The 16,025-nt window shown below is 34.5% G+C and overlaps 1 protein-coding gene and 1 long non-coding RNA gene across 3 annotated transcripts; one reads left to right on the forward strand and one right to left on the reverse strand.

Moving 5' to 3' along the window:
• Window positions 1-926: 926 nt before the first annotated feature.
• LOC147875195 (uncharacterized) lies at window positions 927-1,600 on the reverse strand. The gene is made up of 2 exons (XR_015533672.1): window positions 1,461-1,600; window positions 927-1,158 (listed from the first exon to the last, which is right to left on the reverse strand). It is a non-coding gene; the product is annotated as an uncharacterized LOC147875195 (long non-coding RNA).
• A 178-nt stretch (window positions 1,601-1,778) lies between these two features.
• LOC110829929 (27 kDa hemolymph protein-like) lies at window positions 1,779-15,021 on the forward strand. Of its 2 annotated transcripts, none has more exons than XM_022064160.2 (6): window positions 1,779-2,112; window positions 9,292-9,500; window positions 10,877-10,998; window positions 12,230-12,384; window positions 12,816-12,966; window positions 14,271-15,021. In XM_022064160.2, the coding sequence occupies exons 1-6, from the start codon at window positions 2,076-2,078 to the stop codon at window positions 14,524-14,526; spliced, it is 930 nt and encodes a 309-aa protein (XP_021919852.1). In that variant the 5' UTR covers window positions 1,779-2,075; the 3' UTR covers window positions 14,527-15,021. The 2 variants fall into 2 exon arrangements, with proteins under 2 accessions (XP_021919852.1, XP_087199143.1); XM_087343017.1 differs by lacking the exon at window positions 1,779-2,112 and adding an exon at window positions 8,646-8,745.
• Window positions 15,022-16,025: the final 1,004 nt, after the last annotated feature.

Here is a 16,025-nt window from a genome sequence, read left to right on the forward strand (position 1 = left end):
ATGGGTCTTTGGACGCAATGGCGAGAGATCGTAGTTTCACTTTGATTTCTTAGGTTATCAGTAATATTTTACACAACTTTTATTTATCCCATGCTCACCTTACCGGTAAAATAAACCTTAGCGTTTCGGTAATGAATTCCTTCATCACATATATCCTTACAGTCAGTCGTTATTGTTATCACTCACATTGTTTTATATGTTATTATGTAGTCTAATCCGACCTAAATTAATTAGCATTACGAGCAACGAAAGAAAATACAGAGGGAGCGATTCCTGGAGCCCTGAAATGGGATTTTCTACTCAGTCCATGAAACGGAAGAAGAAGAAGTAGCCTACTTGTAAAACTTCCTTACCCATTAGTTTTGTGGATAACTACGAGACTTAATTGCGCCCGTATAATTTTATCGACCTAGGTATAGAGACAAGGTTCATTCGAGCGATTAAAATCGATCTTAGAGAAATAGAGTGTGACGATGTGGACTGCATTTATCTGGCTAATGGTACAAATGACGAATGTAAGTTGGTAGTTCTTCAAGAACTTTGCTCCCTGGAATTATTTTAATGCAGATGACACAAAACAGGGCGCAGATAAACTAGAACTGCATTACTTGATGCATTTTTCTTTGAATATTATTACTGCCCACCGCATTGCTGAAAATTTGTGTCAACAATAGAGTCTACTACATTAACACAAAAATTCACTAATAATACAATTTATATCTTTTTGTAGTATTCTGCGACTTCTGATTATTACTTTTTTATCACATGTTCCCACCCTGAAATTCTAGTCGTACTTTTTATTCCCACATTAATATAGTTCCCTAATTCTTGTAGCTGATTTTTGTAGTTATGGTCTACTTATTTTATAAGCACATAAAGTACAAGATGCACTTTTAGTATTGATGCAAACATTTTTAAATAGGTGGTTATTGCTTGATATATTCATCTATTTATTCTTAACACATTTAACGAAAATGTTTCAAATACATAGGTTATGCAGTGTCTAAATGGAGAAGAGATGATTATTGAAGTGACTCAGTTGCATCCTATTATACCTCTTCTTTGACGTAGGCCTCCTGCCTTCCTCCAATGGATTTACAGCCAGAAACGTTAAGGGTAACTGACCTTCGTTTATGACAATTTAATAAAAGTATTGATCTAAAAAGAGAAGAAAACAGCAATCAATGGAATATATTTTCAGAGGAAAGTACTAATAATATTCTGGATTAAACACTTTTCGCCCAACAACATCATTCGATCGCCCTCAGTTTTATAGAAAATTTAACATAATTACTAAAGGTGGCCTTTGCTTTGCATCTCAACGGTCCTCATTCACAGTTCATTATTTTATCATTATTCAATAAGATACGTCAGCGATGCTTACTTAACCTTTGCTCTGGAAGTCATTACAACATACATTCCACACGTTCGTTACAAATTAGATCAGTTGGTACACCTACCTTTAGACGTACACCACTAGATGGCAACAGTTTTCGAGAATCATTCGATTGCAATTATTCTCGTCTATTGATCGTTTCACACTTCACTTCAGTGAACATCTGTGTGATTATCTTGTATTAAGTAATACGCATTTATAATGAAAGAAATACTCTGTAACTTTTGATTTTTACGTGTTTAATATGTTGCTACTTTATTGTACACTTTTGTAATATAAATTAATTCGCGTGATTATTTGGCGCCAATTCGTTCGAATTTCTGACCAATAAGATTCAGGTATTATGAAACGTACGAAATCAACCTCTAGAGAAACTAGAAGAAAGGCAAGTGCTGGTATGACGCAGGAAAATTTAATATCAGTGCTGAGTAGACACTGAGGTGAACAGCTTGTGTTATGAGCGCGGTGTTCGAGTGTTTGAAGTGTGTGTATTGTGAACGTGTGTAGTTTTGTTACTTGAACAGCCTACGTTGTGTTTTGTTCATTATTATTATAAGAAGACGCATTGAAAATTATTTCTGTTTATAAAAATTTGATTCTGTCTACTCTATTTAAGATCAGTCTTGTAAGGAATCTTTAAGTGAATCTTGTTGAGGAAGTTTTAATATATTCAGTGACAATGAAGTTGAGTGTAATTTCTGCAATAGTACTGATTGGTAAGATTGCACAAGATTACTCGTTACTTGTGATACTATACTTCACACATACATTTTTAAGCTCATAGTGACAGATATCAGTTGCCAGTATCATTCTCAGCAGTAACTTCTGAAGTTCAAATATAAAACAATATTCAGTAGTAAGCTCGAATAAACAACTTTCAGCTGTCGAATAAACATCATTAAAACTACATGAAAATCTGCTCGAATTACCTGCCTTTTAAATATGACGAATACAGTTTTAATTTTGTATTAAGCCCTGTGGTTATTTCAGCTGCGAATTTTCTGTATATTTTCTAGTTTTTACCTCACAGTGGCTTGTGTTTCCACAAAGGCACTTAATACATGTCAACATGGTATGGAATAATCCAATTTCTTACATATTAGGATCAAAATTTAGATTTTATTTTACTAGTTTCAGAATGCAATATAGCTTAACCTTTGCCAAGGAGGCAATGCTAAAAATAGCAGTAATACCTATTGCTTATAGGATCACAGAAACCATTAAAATTCCAATGTGAGTTCAGTTCAGGTTACAGCTTGCTACTATATCTGACTGTTTCAGGTTTCAGTTACAGTTATTGTATTAACATACATCGGTCTAGCCTACCTAACTCCATCTGCCTAATTCTTTCGCTTATTCATGTCTGAATTCCTTAACACAGCCTCTCTTTTATTTCATGGCGTAGGCTTTGTGGCATATGCCTTTCTTCTTCTTCCTCATGTTAAAAAAGAGAGTGAAACAAAAAGCCATGTTAGACACTCCAGAAGTTTATACTTTCGATATTTATTTTGGAGAGTGAAAATGTATTTCATATGCATCATGATTGCAGTGAATTGTTTTAAGATAGGCTAAAATCTGTTCTGCATGAAGGGATTGATGAAAATCACAAACCTTTTGAGGTATCATGAACTTGACAAATATGAAACTGTGGTGAGAGAAGCAAGTGGACTTTTAATGGAGAAATCTAAAACATTTTTCAATTGAAATGTGCTCTGTGGATGGTAGAAAGCTGTCCCACTATATGCCACTAGTTGGAGTTGAGTGGTCATTGTCACGCCCCAGCTACACTTTACCCCTGGGAAAGGACCCCAGTACCCATTGAACAAGAGGCTGGGTGGGCTGCAGAGCCAGTCTGGACACAGAGGCCAAAGGAAAAATCCTCTGCCTCTGTCGGGGATCAAACCCTGGTTGTCCTATCTGTATCTATTCACTGAGCTACCCTGATGGCAGCGTAAGAAATATGTTTATGCTTATTTATTGGCATTTTGAAGAAACATGAGTTCAGTAATTTCCATTAATGATGATTGTAATGACAGTTAGAAAGCCTTCTGATATTTGTCTGTACATGCTGTTTATTATCAGGCAGTATATGCACCTGTGAAGTATCTTTATTAATCAGCATGGTTGTGCTATAACTCAGACAGTCATATGGGCTTCTTATGATAAGCCTCAGGCTCATGTGCAGGGTACTCAATGTGGAATTTATGGTGGACAGAGTGGTGTTAGTGTAGGCTTCTTTTTCCTAGTTCTTCAGTTTCTCCCTCTTAGTATTATTCCATCATTGTGTTACATCCAGTTGTATCATATGGAGGATGGGCTCGTTAGCAGCAATTCCTTTTTAACAGGAACAGTAACGTATGTAACATACTGGTAGAAGGTAATTATTGGTCAATAATGGTATTCACATTTGAAACTACAGTAAGAATCAGTCATATCTTTGACTTTATTATATATTTTTATATTAATTTCTTCTGGCTTCATGAAATTCATATAAATATTATGCATTTTATGGGATTTTGCAGTTTTATGTTCTGTAAATTTCATTTTTCCATGGTATTCACTTACTGGCTAGTGTGTTAAGAATTATCACAGTGATGTAGATGTAGGGTAGGCAGTGTTTAAAATGATACAATTTTGTACATCTAGCATCGTGTCATTGTTGATCACTGGCAGGATGTTGAGTTATAGGTGCCAATAGCAAATTTATCAGGTACTGTGTGGAAAGGTTGTTTAATGTTTTAAATTTTGTTATGTCATGTGATTCTAACAGTCAGTGAGTGGTCATGGAGGATTTTGGACTCACAGACTTTATCCAGTTATGACTTAGAATTCTTAGATTTCAGAGTTTGGTCTTACTGTAATGAAGAACATGAATTAGAACTGCCATACTTTATTCAGTACAACTGAATGTCGTGGTCAAGTGGTTAAAATGCTTGCTTCATATTTGGGAAGTCCTGGGTTCAAATGTTGGCCAGGAAACCGCTATCCTGACTGAGGTGTTTGTGGTTTTCCTCAGTCTCTCCAGACAAATGCTGGGATAGTACCTAAAATTAGGTCATGACCACTTCCTTTCACATCCTTCCCAAAAAATAATCACTATTATTCTTTGATTTGATGCTATATAGTTTGAGCTACTGAAAAAATGTACTTAAATAAACTATAAATAAATAATATATTCATCACAGTGGGCAATTTTTGGTAATTCAGATGTATAACTTACAACAGCTTCATCTAGAACCTGAGAACATTGACTTCATGTAATATACTTGAATGATTACGCACCACAGTTCACTGTATGGTTAATGTTCTTCACCCACTCTTCATTTATAATTTATCAATAAACTTGTAACTTTGTTCCTCAATAAATCCTTATTATATCTCTAAGTCATTTAATATACCTTACTTAGTTATTGATCGGTAAGGTCTTATTTCTGTACTAACAAAAGTGTGGTGGCATTCTGAAGTTTCTTCTCATTAAGAAGATAATTTCCTTCATAGAGACAGATACCCCATATCATGTACACTTAAGGCATTTTATAGAAAATCTTTTGGATACAGAGCTGATTATGTTATAGGTTCACAAACTATTTTCATAATTTATCTGTCATAAAAATCTAAAATAAAAGTATGAAAACCTCTGGCATTTTAGTAAAGACATATTTATCAGGAGATCCCAGGTTTATGATCAGCTGTTGCATTTGTGATGGGGTCATACGAGGTGCGATCGGAAAGTTTCCAGACTGTGTCAATAGAGGGCGAACCGGATGTAGTACGAGCTTCTGCCTTTAGGGGGTGCGGCCTACATTCATAGTGAATCAGTGTGCCAGCCGGCATCATCGAATTAGCATTTGTTTCTTAGTTACGGGCGTTTTGGTAGTGCATTACACCAACCCTCCTGCGATTTCGGAATGGCGTGTGCATCAAATTTTGCCAAAGACTCGCCAAAACGGCTACGGAAATCTATGAAATGCTAAAGTAAGCATTTGTGGAGTCCGCAATGGGTCGTGCACAAACTTTTGTGTGGCATTCACGTTTTAAAAATGGCCGAACCTCTGTCGATGATGACGAGCGTTCTGGACGACCATCTTCGAGCACAACGCCCGAAAATGTTACGAAGATTCGGCAGGCCATTCACGAAGATCGACGTCGTACCATCAACGATTTGTGCGACATTGTTGGGATAGGCTATGGGACCTGTCAGCTGATTCTAAAGGAAGAACTCCACATGCGACGCATCATGACAACGCGCCAGCGCACACCGCCCTCAAAGTTCGGCAGTTTTTGGCCTCAAACACCATGGCCGTCATCCCGCACCCTCCTTGTTCGCCGGATTTAGCTCCGTGTGACTTCTTCCTCTTCCCAAAGATGAAAATTCAGCTAAAGGGAAGGAGATTTGAGACGATAGAAGAGATTCAGGCAGAATCGCAGATGGTGCTTGACAGGCTGACAAAGAAAGATTTCCAGGGATGCTTCCAGGCTTGGCAGCGGCGCTGGGATCGTTGTGTTCACTCCCAGGGGAACTACTTCGAGGGTGATGGATGAATTTAATACCTGAGATAAGTGTACGGGTTTTTATAGGCGCAGTCTAGAAACTTTCCGATCGCACCTCGTATATGCTGGAGAAGACCTACCTAATTGAAGATGACTGTTTGAAGTGCTGATTACTGCCTCTGTCATCAGGGCAATGCCCGAATGGCTGAGGCAGTAAGCACCTCCTGAATGTCAATAAACTTCTACTAGAGTACATGGTTCAATAACCCAGAAGACTTGTACTTGTTAACAGGAGAACCTGAACTCACTTCTCAGTTTCTCTGCACCAATCTATGTTGGTGATTATATACCTCCCAATTCAGCATTTGTGAAGACACTGACATCTTTGATCTTTGTAATTGACCTTCATATTTTGAATTATATGGTCACCACCCAATACCGCTAGGGTGTTCCGTGACCATTGCCATACCAACCAAGCTTAATAAATACTTAGAATGGACTATAACTGTTAGTGTGGTTTGTGCTGTGAATATAAAATCACATTTATTATGACTGGTTCTAGCTACATGGCATTGTAATATGAAATTTAAGCAGAGTAGGAAAACAGACTTAAAGTGAGTTTCCTATACAGAATATCCATGTATTTTTTATAATGCTAATCTTGACTTATCTACGTAGTGTGATTTGTTTGCCTAAGCAAGGCAAAGTACAGTCTATGTCACTTTGTTCATTTGACATGATCTGTTACAGTGTTCACAACTGGTGGTCTGCAGACCGCTGCTGCTCAGTGGGTTAATTTATGCTGGACTATATATAATTTTCCACAGCAACTAACTAGTTTGAAGATGACTGTATTCTGGAATGTAGTACCATATAGTCTAGTAGTTGTTTACCAGAATTTTAGGGGTGCTTGGTTGTCCACGCTGAACTTGCAAAAAAATGTTTATAAGAAGTCTTAGCAGAAGTTTGCATTCAAATTTGGTTTTATTAAAATTTTGCACATGTTAATATGTGTAATGTACTTATTTTGTGATATTGTTATATTTATAAAGCTATGTAAAATTACATATTTATTGGTTTCTTAATTGACCAGGTGTCTTTGTATTCAATGTTATATCATGGTAGCCCATTCTCCTTGAGCCTATGTCATGTAAATAGAATAGAATTTATTTACATTTTATAGATCCTTCATAGGCCCAAGCCAGGGGTGTAGTACATGTCATAGCACAGATACATTGCTTGTTTATAATGCAGATATAGATTACATAGTTATGACGGTGAGCTGCAGTATTACCACAAAAACAATTATACAAGAAGGCATAACCACTGTTGCTTACATGTGATTATAATGGCTGAGAATTTTTGGTTGAGGAGGAGTGAAATAGGAGATACTCTTTTAGTGCTGGCTTAAACTTCTTTATATCATGATTCAGACTTTTTATAGTGGGCAAAGATTAGTGAATAGCTTAATTTCATTGTAATAAACTCCTTTTTGATATTTACTGTATTTAGTGTTTGGGATGTGAAGGTGTGAAGTTTGTGAAGGTTATATATGTATCTTTACTTATATTGTGGATATCTAGGTTTGTTTGAGAATTTTCTGTTTGTCCACTACAAATGATTATAATGAGAGCAAGAATTTGCAAGATAGTGGAATAAATTAAATTTCCTAAACAATTCCCTACATGACACTCTCCCTTTAGTGCCTACCATTACTCTAATGATACTTTATTGCTGTCTTTTGAGTTTCCCTTGAAAATAATTCCATATGACATGATTGAATGGAAGTAAGCAAAGTGTACTACTTTTAAAGTTTCTGTTTTCATTCAGTGATGTGACAGTCCCCTCATAGCATGCTTAGTTTAGGCATAATGTATTGAATGTATGTTTCCCAAATGAAGTTATTGTCAGTTTGCAGACCAAGAAATTTTGTTGTCTTTTTTCCTTCAGTTATTTTTATTCTCATTCCCTATACATGTATTAATATAATTTTTGTTGTAGTACGAAATTTTCATGACATTTGCTTTGTCAGAATTTATTGCGGATTTATTGGCTTTAATTCATTTGCTCAAGCTAGCAAAGACATCTGTCATGCAAATCTGGAAACAATTTCTGAATGTGAAATAATAATAATATTAATGTTATCTGCAAAAGGTATGGGTTTAGACTGATAGTTAATGGTTGGCAGTAAATCATTGATATATATATGAGAAAAAGCAGAGGACTGAAGTTTCAGAATGTCAGATTTTGGGTTCTCATGATGATGAGTATTTAGATGACTGTCTTCTGGGGTGTTATGCCATCTGGTCTGGCAGAAATTGATAACATTTCAGAGGTGTTTACTGTCTCCGGATGATGAAGGCAGTAACCACTTCTGAAACATAAATTTTTACCAGACTACATGCACATCATCTCTGAAAACAGTAATCTTATGTGAATTTCAGTTCTTAATTTATACTGGTATTTCCTAATTCTGGAAAGAAGTTTATTCTTCTGATATAGATCAGTTAATTTTCCCCATAAGAATATATTTTCCATTGATGAAAAAGTATTTATATTGTTCTTGAATTAATATTCAGTTGGATAAATTAATTGGGTTCAATGCCACGTTTTTCTGTGGTGCTGGTTCTTCAGTAATAATTACACTTTTTTATGACATGTAGTCTGTGTGTCAACTTTTAATTATAAATTCTTTATAAAATATTTATTGATTGTTACAGTTCAGTACATTTTGATTGGATCAATAAACACACTATTTTGCTGTAATTATATAATAGCCCATGCAGGTCACATGTGTTGTAACTCTGTCAGTTGTCTCTCAGCAGTCAAAGTGCAAGTGTGTCTTTTTCACAAGTGCAGTAAGTGTTCATTGTCAAATACTTTCCGGAATCTTATTCCTACTTAACGTGCCAGAATGTGTTTAGGGATACATTTCCTGATTCTGCTATACCAAACAGATTGACAGTATCTTTTCAGGTAAACTGTTTTCATGATGCAGAAAGTTTGTAGGACAGAAAGTGTTCCATTATATCAAACATGAGAAAAAGAGTCAATGCATGCACTGCTGAATGCTGTAGCTATTTCCATCACTTACTATTAAATTGTTTTTGTTTTCTGATTTCATTCTAATTTACTTTTTTGCAAATAGAACATGTGTCCGAAATGGATTCCTTGACTTTTTGATCACTGTGCATAAGTTTCAAATAAAGTAAATTAATGCAACTCAAAGCACTACTTTCAGTTTTATTTGCATTTCTGAACTGGACCACAGTAGAAATATTTTAGTCCACTGAGGTTTTCCCTTTACTCTTAACCTTATTCTGTCTTCTGGATAGTTCACTATTCCATGTAACATCTTTTTAACGGTTTCTTAACTAATAACAATGACTTCATTTCTTTTCAAGGGAGTACGGTCTTTGCAAAAATTGGTGATTCGTCTTCACAAGCCCCAAATTTACAAGATCTCAACTTTGGTAACCTCCCAGGAAATTTGTCAGTGCCTAGCAATCTTCCTGTCAACATCAGTCATGTCCCAACTGTGGAGGAAGGTGAGAAGATATTTGAAGAGAAGTGTAAGAAGTTGGGACATCCAGAGGCTTACCAAGCTGCTCAGGTATGTACAAGAATCTTTAGAAGAATCATTTAGTATTCATTCTGTATGTTAAAATTATTTAAAAAGGACTGAATATATTCAGATTGTTAGCAACACTTTTAAATCCTTAAATACTTGTAGAAATATGCAGGGGCAGACTTCAGACTTTTGGGTTTGATATTTTCACTTTGCATTTAAATTTTAAGGATAGACTAGTTTAGATTAAAATGGATTTGCACTAACAGCCCATGCATTGTGACTGCATCATGTATCTATGATTTAACCTTGTAGTAGTCTTGCACTTTAAATGAAGTGCAGCATTTTGTTTAATGGAGCATTATGATAATAACATGGTTCCATGAAGTTAAAAAGAAAGATAGCTAACTACCCCTGGGTTACCCATTATGCAGTTTAATGCAGATGAGTAAAAGAGAAGCAACAAGAGTACTTAACTTAATTGTACAGGATATTTCTTGAACAGTGGATAGTTAATGAGGTTGAGATTTTCTGTTGTTAACCTGAAGGTTCATTGCCATCTTCACAAAATCCTATTGTGAGTCATTTCATTCCATGCCATAGCTTCACAGTCTGTTTTTTTAAGATTAAATTTGTCATCATCTTGTGCATTTATTGTTACTCCATCATCTGATCCATTTTATTTGATGTCAAGTGAAGAGTAAGGCAAGAATAGACCTGTCTTTTCACGTAGATGGAAAATTATTCTGTTGTTCTGTTTGGCAGTAGTTTGTGAGAAATACTAAATTGTAAGATAAAAGATAGCATTTTCTTTATTCTCCCATAAAGATAAATTGTTATACTGTAATATTGAAAATGACTTACTCTTTCATATTATTCAGTATGAACTTCTTTGGGACTACTTCCTTAAAATACTGTGATGATGCTTCAGTGTCAGGCCCACCCAATAATTTCCCTGTTTCTTGTTTATTTCATGAATTTGTTCTTGTACCATTTCTGTAACTTTTAATACAAGGACAGTTTAACCAAAATTTTAACTGGCATAAAAAGTTATCAAAATACATTTTCATATTTATGAATGTGTCCAGTGCATACCATTACTGGCATTTCATTTTGTATGTAGCAGGATTTTTATGTTTACTTTTAAAAAAAGATGGTTTCATAAAGCTGAAATAAAGTGAGGGGAAATTATTCCAGAGAATTAAGACAGTAAGAGGACTGCATCTGCTTTGGGAACTATATATTACACATTTTATAAGGTACTTTACAATTGGTTGGCAAGACATGTCTCCTGAATTTAGTAATGTGTTTTTGAGATTTGTACCTGGTAAAAATGTGGTTCTCCTACAGTGATTACTCATATGTTTTATTTATTTCATGATTCTTTATTTTATAGTCATTTTTCTTTTATGTTGCTGCAGGCTGGGAAAGAGGAGCTACTAGAATGTTATAATAATCTTGTAAATGTAACGGAGCTTCAAGCAGAGGTGGAGAAGGCCAAACCTTCTGGTGACCTGGATATTGTATTTCGCAAATATTGCAGGTAGATTGTATATAGCATGAATGAACTTGGGATTTAATATATGGATAGAGATGAGGTACTGGATTATCATTCCACCTAAATTAGTTGTCTTTATTTACATTATTACATTATTATTGTGTTCTTGTGTCCCTCTCTTGTGCTATATCTGTAATTAGCCTTCTGGCTGTTGAAGCAGCACTCTAATAATAAGGAATTTAAGTGAATTATATATTTTTTAAAAGTAATAGTGCTTCTAGTGCCAAATTATGGTTTTATGACATGTATTTTTATTCATTTATAGTTTATTCAAAGATGCCTTTTCAATAGCTTATACTATATGGTGTCAAATGAGGATGATAGTGAATAGTGATTTGGAAGAAAGCGATCATGACCTAATTTAAGGTATTATCACAGCATTTGCCTGGAGGGACGGAGGAAAACCACAAAATCCCAGTCAGGATTGCAGGTCTCTTAGGCTGACATTTGAATACAGGAACTCCTGAATACAAACAGGAGTTCTTTGCCTAAACATGTTACCATGAATGTTTGCATAAGACAGTGGGAAACACTCATTCTGCTGTCATAATAATTACTTCACACCTGAGTATCTTACAGAGACGAAAGCAAATTTGAAGTGTTTTCTCAAATGTAAAAATTCGAAGCCCCCCGTCACATTGTACAAGTGTGAATTATATTTTTTTGAATGTGAAACATGATTTGCATATGCTCCTCCATACAGTGTGATGTGCTCCAATATAAATATGTTTGCAATTTAATCATTAGTCTCATTTTGTATTTCAAACAGTTTAAAGATATGGGTCTCTTACTAATTGGAGTGATTTGCAAATATAAATTTGTGCTTTGGTTAAGAATTTTGAAACTGTTACATTAAGAATATGGCTGTCTTTTGGGTTGTTGCACCATGTAGCCTGGTATAAGTTTATGGACATTTCAGAGGTGTTTGATGCTCATCCTGATGACGGAGCCAGCAAGCACCTATGAAATGTCAGTAAACTTCTACCAGAGTACATGGCACAACGCCCCAGAAGACGGCCATCTTCATACTTTCTGCCATAAGAACCTGAATTCTTATCTTCATTTGTCTGTTGTCAGTATACTTTTTTCTCTTCATTTCTTTTGAGTGTGAGGTGACACCAGTCATTAAACTATGGCATTTTTAAAACACCAGAAAAAAGATAGTAAGTGTGTATGTGTAAAGAAACTTTAATTTGTTTAATTTATTTAATTGCAGAAAATCTCCACAATTGAAGCATTGTATCACCAATTTCACAGCCACTCTTGAACCATGTCTTGAAGAAAAGGAGAAGGAGAGCAAATACCTGATCCAGAACATCACTGATTCAATAATCAAGTTTGTCTGTTTTAAAGAGGGTGACCGGATTGCTTGTAAGTAATTTGTCAGTCCATTTCAGTGAAAACTTATTACAGAATTTTACCATTTTACACTGAAATTTTATTATATCAGTGTTTGTTTGCATGAGAGGACATGGTGCCAGTATGACATTCATTATACTGAAATTTTACTGAACCTGCCTTCAGTCTCTGTTAACTCACCCTGTTATCTGGTCATATGTTTAGTTTGTAACATACAGTGGTGTTATAATGCTGCACAGTTCCTTCAGCTTCACTTCAAACTCAACTGTGCTTGCTCATGGATTTTCGTAAGAGATTGCTGTTCTTGTAAGCTTGAGGGAGGGAGATTGCCTGTGTGCATGCGATTTAATGTGTTATTTCATAGCACATCCTTTTTTAAGTAATAATAGTATTTGCAAGGAATATGATACTTTACTAGCTGTGATGTCCTTTTTGTCCTATAGTGTTTATTGCTGAAGGTGGTCCAGAGTGTCTTAAAACAAATAATGAAGCTATACAGAGTTGTGTCAACAAAACAATCTCTAGGAATTTACCTACAGAGCCACTGTCACTCAACAATTTGCCATCTCTGGTCATTGAAGAAGAACAGTGCAGGTAAATTTCACTCCCCATCTTCCATTATGACCAGGATGTTATATTAATTCATTTTAAAGTTCTGTAGAATGTTGTATGGTCATAACATATTCTTGGAATAGCTTACTTTAGACCACATACCAAAGGAGCAAGGTTAGGCAAATTTGTTTTTGTAAATATTGGATCCGAAGAAATGTGATGTTTGATTTTATATTGTTAAAATGAGAAGATTAAAAATACAGTAAAGTAACTCGGCTCTTAAAACAGCTTTTACCATTGCAATTTTATGTGAAGATCCTATACTTTCATCATCAAATGAATTGGATTTAATTAAGTAATTAACTGCATGGCACAGAGTCTTCCTTGAAAAGATTATAGTTATGCAGCTGCTCAATAAATACCCTGTTTTTATGGAACCAAAAACTTAATTATTGCATAAACAGCGGCTGTTATTTTACTCTGTCCTGGGCAAGTTAAACCAGTTTCTTAACCCTCACAACATATTTGCCTAAGTTATACTTTATTTAGAGTCTGATGCCACACTTAATGATGAAATGCTGTCAGACCTGCTCTTAATTTTCTCCATATACACACTTACAATGTTTCTGTGTAGGAAACAGGGTTCTACTGAGATCCAATGTAATTATGCATCTCACTGTACACTTTTGTTTTGTAATTGTATACCTTAGTGGGGTTTTGAAGATTGTTACACATAAAAAACCTGATTTCTTTGTGTCTGATAATTACAAATTGAAATACTCTGAATCTTAAATATCAGTGCAGTTGTCATTAAAAGGAGAAAGAACATTTTTCTAGTATGCATTATTGCTATATGTATGATATGCTTGACATTTTATATAAGTGCAGTCCCAGAAGGCCCAAGTCATGATTAACATTCAAAGAGGTTTCTGTACTGTAAGTTCTACTGCACACAATTAGGAAAGGATTATCAGCATTTTTCCACATATTTTTTATTATGCATTATTTTGCTATTGGATTTCTCCATGAAAGATTTTCACTTTCACATGATTGCTGACTCTGACATTATAACTTCTGTGTAGGAATATATTATGTGATCTTGCTACCAAATTTTATCTTCATTACAAATGTTTCTCTTCCTTTGAGTTTGAGTGTATGGATTTTTTCATGTCCATTAATTTTAATTTATGAAGTACTAATTAGATGTTTCATAACTCTTTTTTAAGTAACAGTTGATTCAGATATCAGATAACTTGATTTTGATTGTCAATGTCTTTGTTTTAAGTAATAGCTGTAAGCATGTTCACACAGTGATGTGATGCTTGAAATGTTTGTCCTTTTCACAGAGATATGACAGAGCTGCAGAAATGTGTTGTGAAGGCCCTGGAAACATGCACTGAACCTACTCCTGCAAATATTGTTGACAGTATGTTTAATTTTGTGCGTAAAATGACACCATGTGCCAAGCTCAAGTCTGATAATCATCGTAGTGGTTACGCAAGTGTAAAAGACAGTGCAACCACTAGTAAAATTACAGGAGTAACAATCTTAATATCAACATTTGTTACTGTTATTGCAAGAAAAATACAGCAGTCACTATAAAAATATTTTATAATGTTATTGTCTCAAAGATCAGACTCAGTTTTAATAAATACATTTTCAGTATAGCAGTTGAATTTTATAATAATTAAAATATTTTATTGTATCTTAGTTCTAAATATTTGTGCAGTATATCATTGTCATATGATCACAATGTGTTAAGTAATTTCTTATGTTAATATTTATGATAATGTTCAGTTTTTCCTTGAATCCTGCTACAATAAAGAAAGTCCAGTCTGAAAGGCTGTAACACATTGGGATAATATAAAGTAGAATTTTTTTTTGGAGGTAGTTGAAATATTGGTTTCTTTATGCACGCAAGGTTGTATTTTAGTTCTTTCCTATTGTTATCTTCATATTCTGTAAACAGAGTAGTTCACAAGGTAAATTGGTTTTTTACTGAATGGAACATGTGGGATTATAGTTCCATATGATTTATTTACATTTTATTCTTGGTTTATGTGTTCTTCATAAAGCATTTTTTCTGTTTTATATGAATCAGTGGTAGTTTTATTTAATAATAGTGTTATGTCCATACCTGCATTACATGAACCCCTCATTTACATTGGTCTCATATTTTAATGTTGGAGATGTGAGGGTTTAGAATATTACATCATGTGTCAAGTCAGTAGTTTTTAAAAGTGTCGATCATTAAACTACACCAGCTTCAGACCAACAAAGAATTCCCAACATATCTCAGATTATGTATATCTGGGATATCCAACTTATAATGAAACCTGCTATGACAGCATACTGCAGCAGCAGGGAAGTTATTGGGAATTCAGTCATAATGCAGAACATAGCCATTGCATGCTAATAGGTGGGTTCTAAGTTGCGTAGGATTCTCTGTATAAAGGTATATATTTTATTAATATGCATTGAATGCCTAATTAATGGTAGTGAGCTTCATGAAAAGTACCACATTTATATATGTGAATATCTGTTACATTACAGTCTGCTATTCTAAAATAAGTGTTTTCTTTGTTTGTTTTTGCATTCATATTTTTATATTTTTAGTTACTGTTCATTCCAAAATCTCTTTTCAATTTGTATTATATTCTCTTCTTTTGGCATTCATGTACTCAAGAAGAATGAGGGAAAGTATTAAATATATTATATTTGTAAGCATGTTCTGGCACCGTGATTTGATTAAACTTGAATCAGTGCTCAGCACTGTATGACTCAAAACAGCATTGGCCTATAATCATAAGTTTCCAGACATGTTGACACTAGTCACACTGTGCTTGGACCACTACAAATTGACAGCAGTGCTACTTTCTTCAGTACCATGACATTTGCAGGAGGAGCCAGGAATCTTTAAATCACACCATGTGCATAGCATGAACATCACTATGACTAAAAGAAAAAGAATTCTGTTTAAATTTAGTCACCACCCTATAAAAAGATCACTGTTCTAAAGTATTTTATTGCATGTTGATTATATTAAAACTGTTGGCATTACATTTTTGGTTTTTTTCCATTTATTTTATTTATTTATTTAC

This window comes from Zootermopsis nevadensis, unplaced genomic scaffold (assembly GCF_977971745.1).
Source record: "Zootermopsis nevadensis isolate Lab colony 2312 unplaced genomic scaffold, Znev_1.0 Znev_ptg000001l, whole genome shotgun sequence".
In the NCBI taxonomy this organism is placed as follows: domain Eukaryota; kingdom Metazoa; phylum Arthropoda; class Insecta; order Blattodea; family Termopsidae; genus Zootermopsis; species Zootermopsis nevadensis.

What these genes read in the sequence shown, in the direction of transcription:
- LOC110829929 (XM_087343017.1), top strand. Translation starts at nt 8,679, where the DNA reads ATGTGTTGTAACTCTGTCAGTTGTCTCTCAGCAGTCAAAGTGCAAGTG. An exon ending in AGAGGGTGACCGGATTGCTT is followed by an intron (nt 12,385 to 12,815) that starts GTAAGTAATTTG and finishes TTTGTCCTATAG; the next exon opens with TGTTTATTGCTGAAGGTGGT. An exon ending in ATTGAAGAAGAACAGTGCAG is followed by an intron (nt 12,967 to 14,270) that starts GTAAATTTCACT and finishes TCCTTTTCACAG; the next exon opens with AGATATGACAGAGCTGCAGA.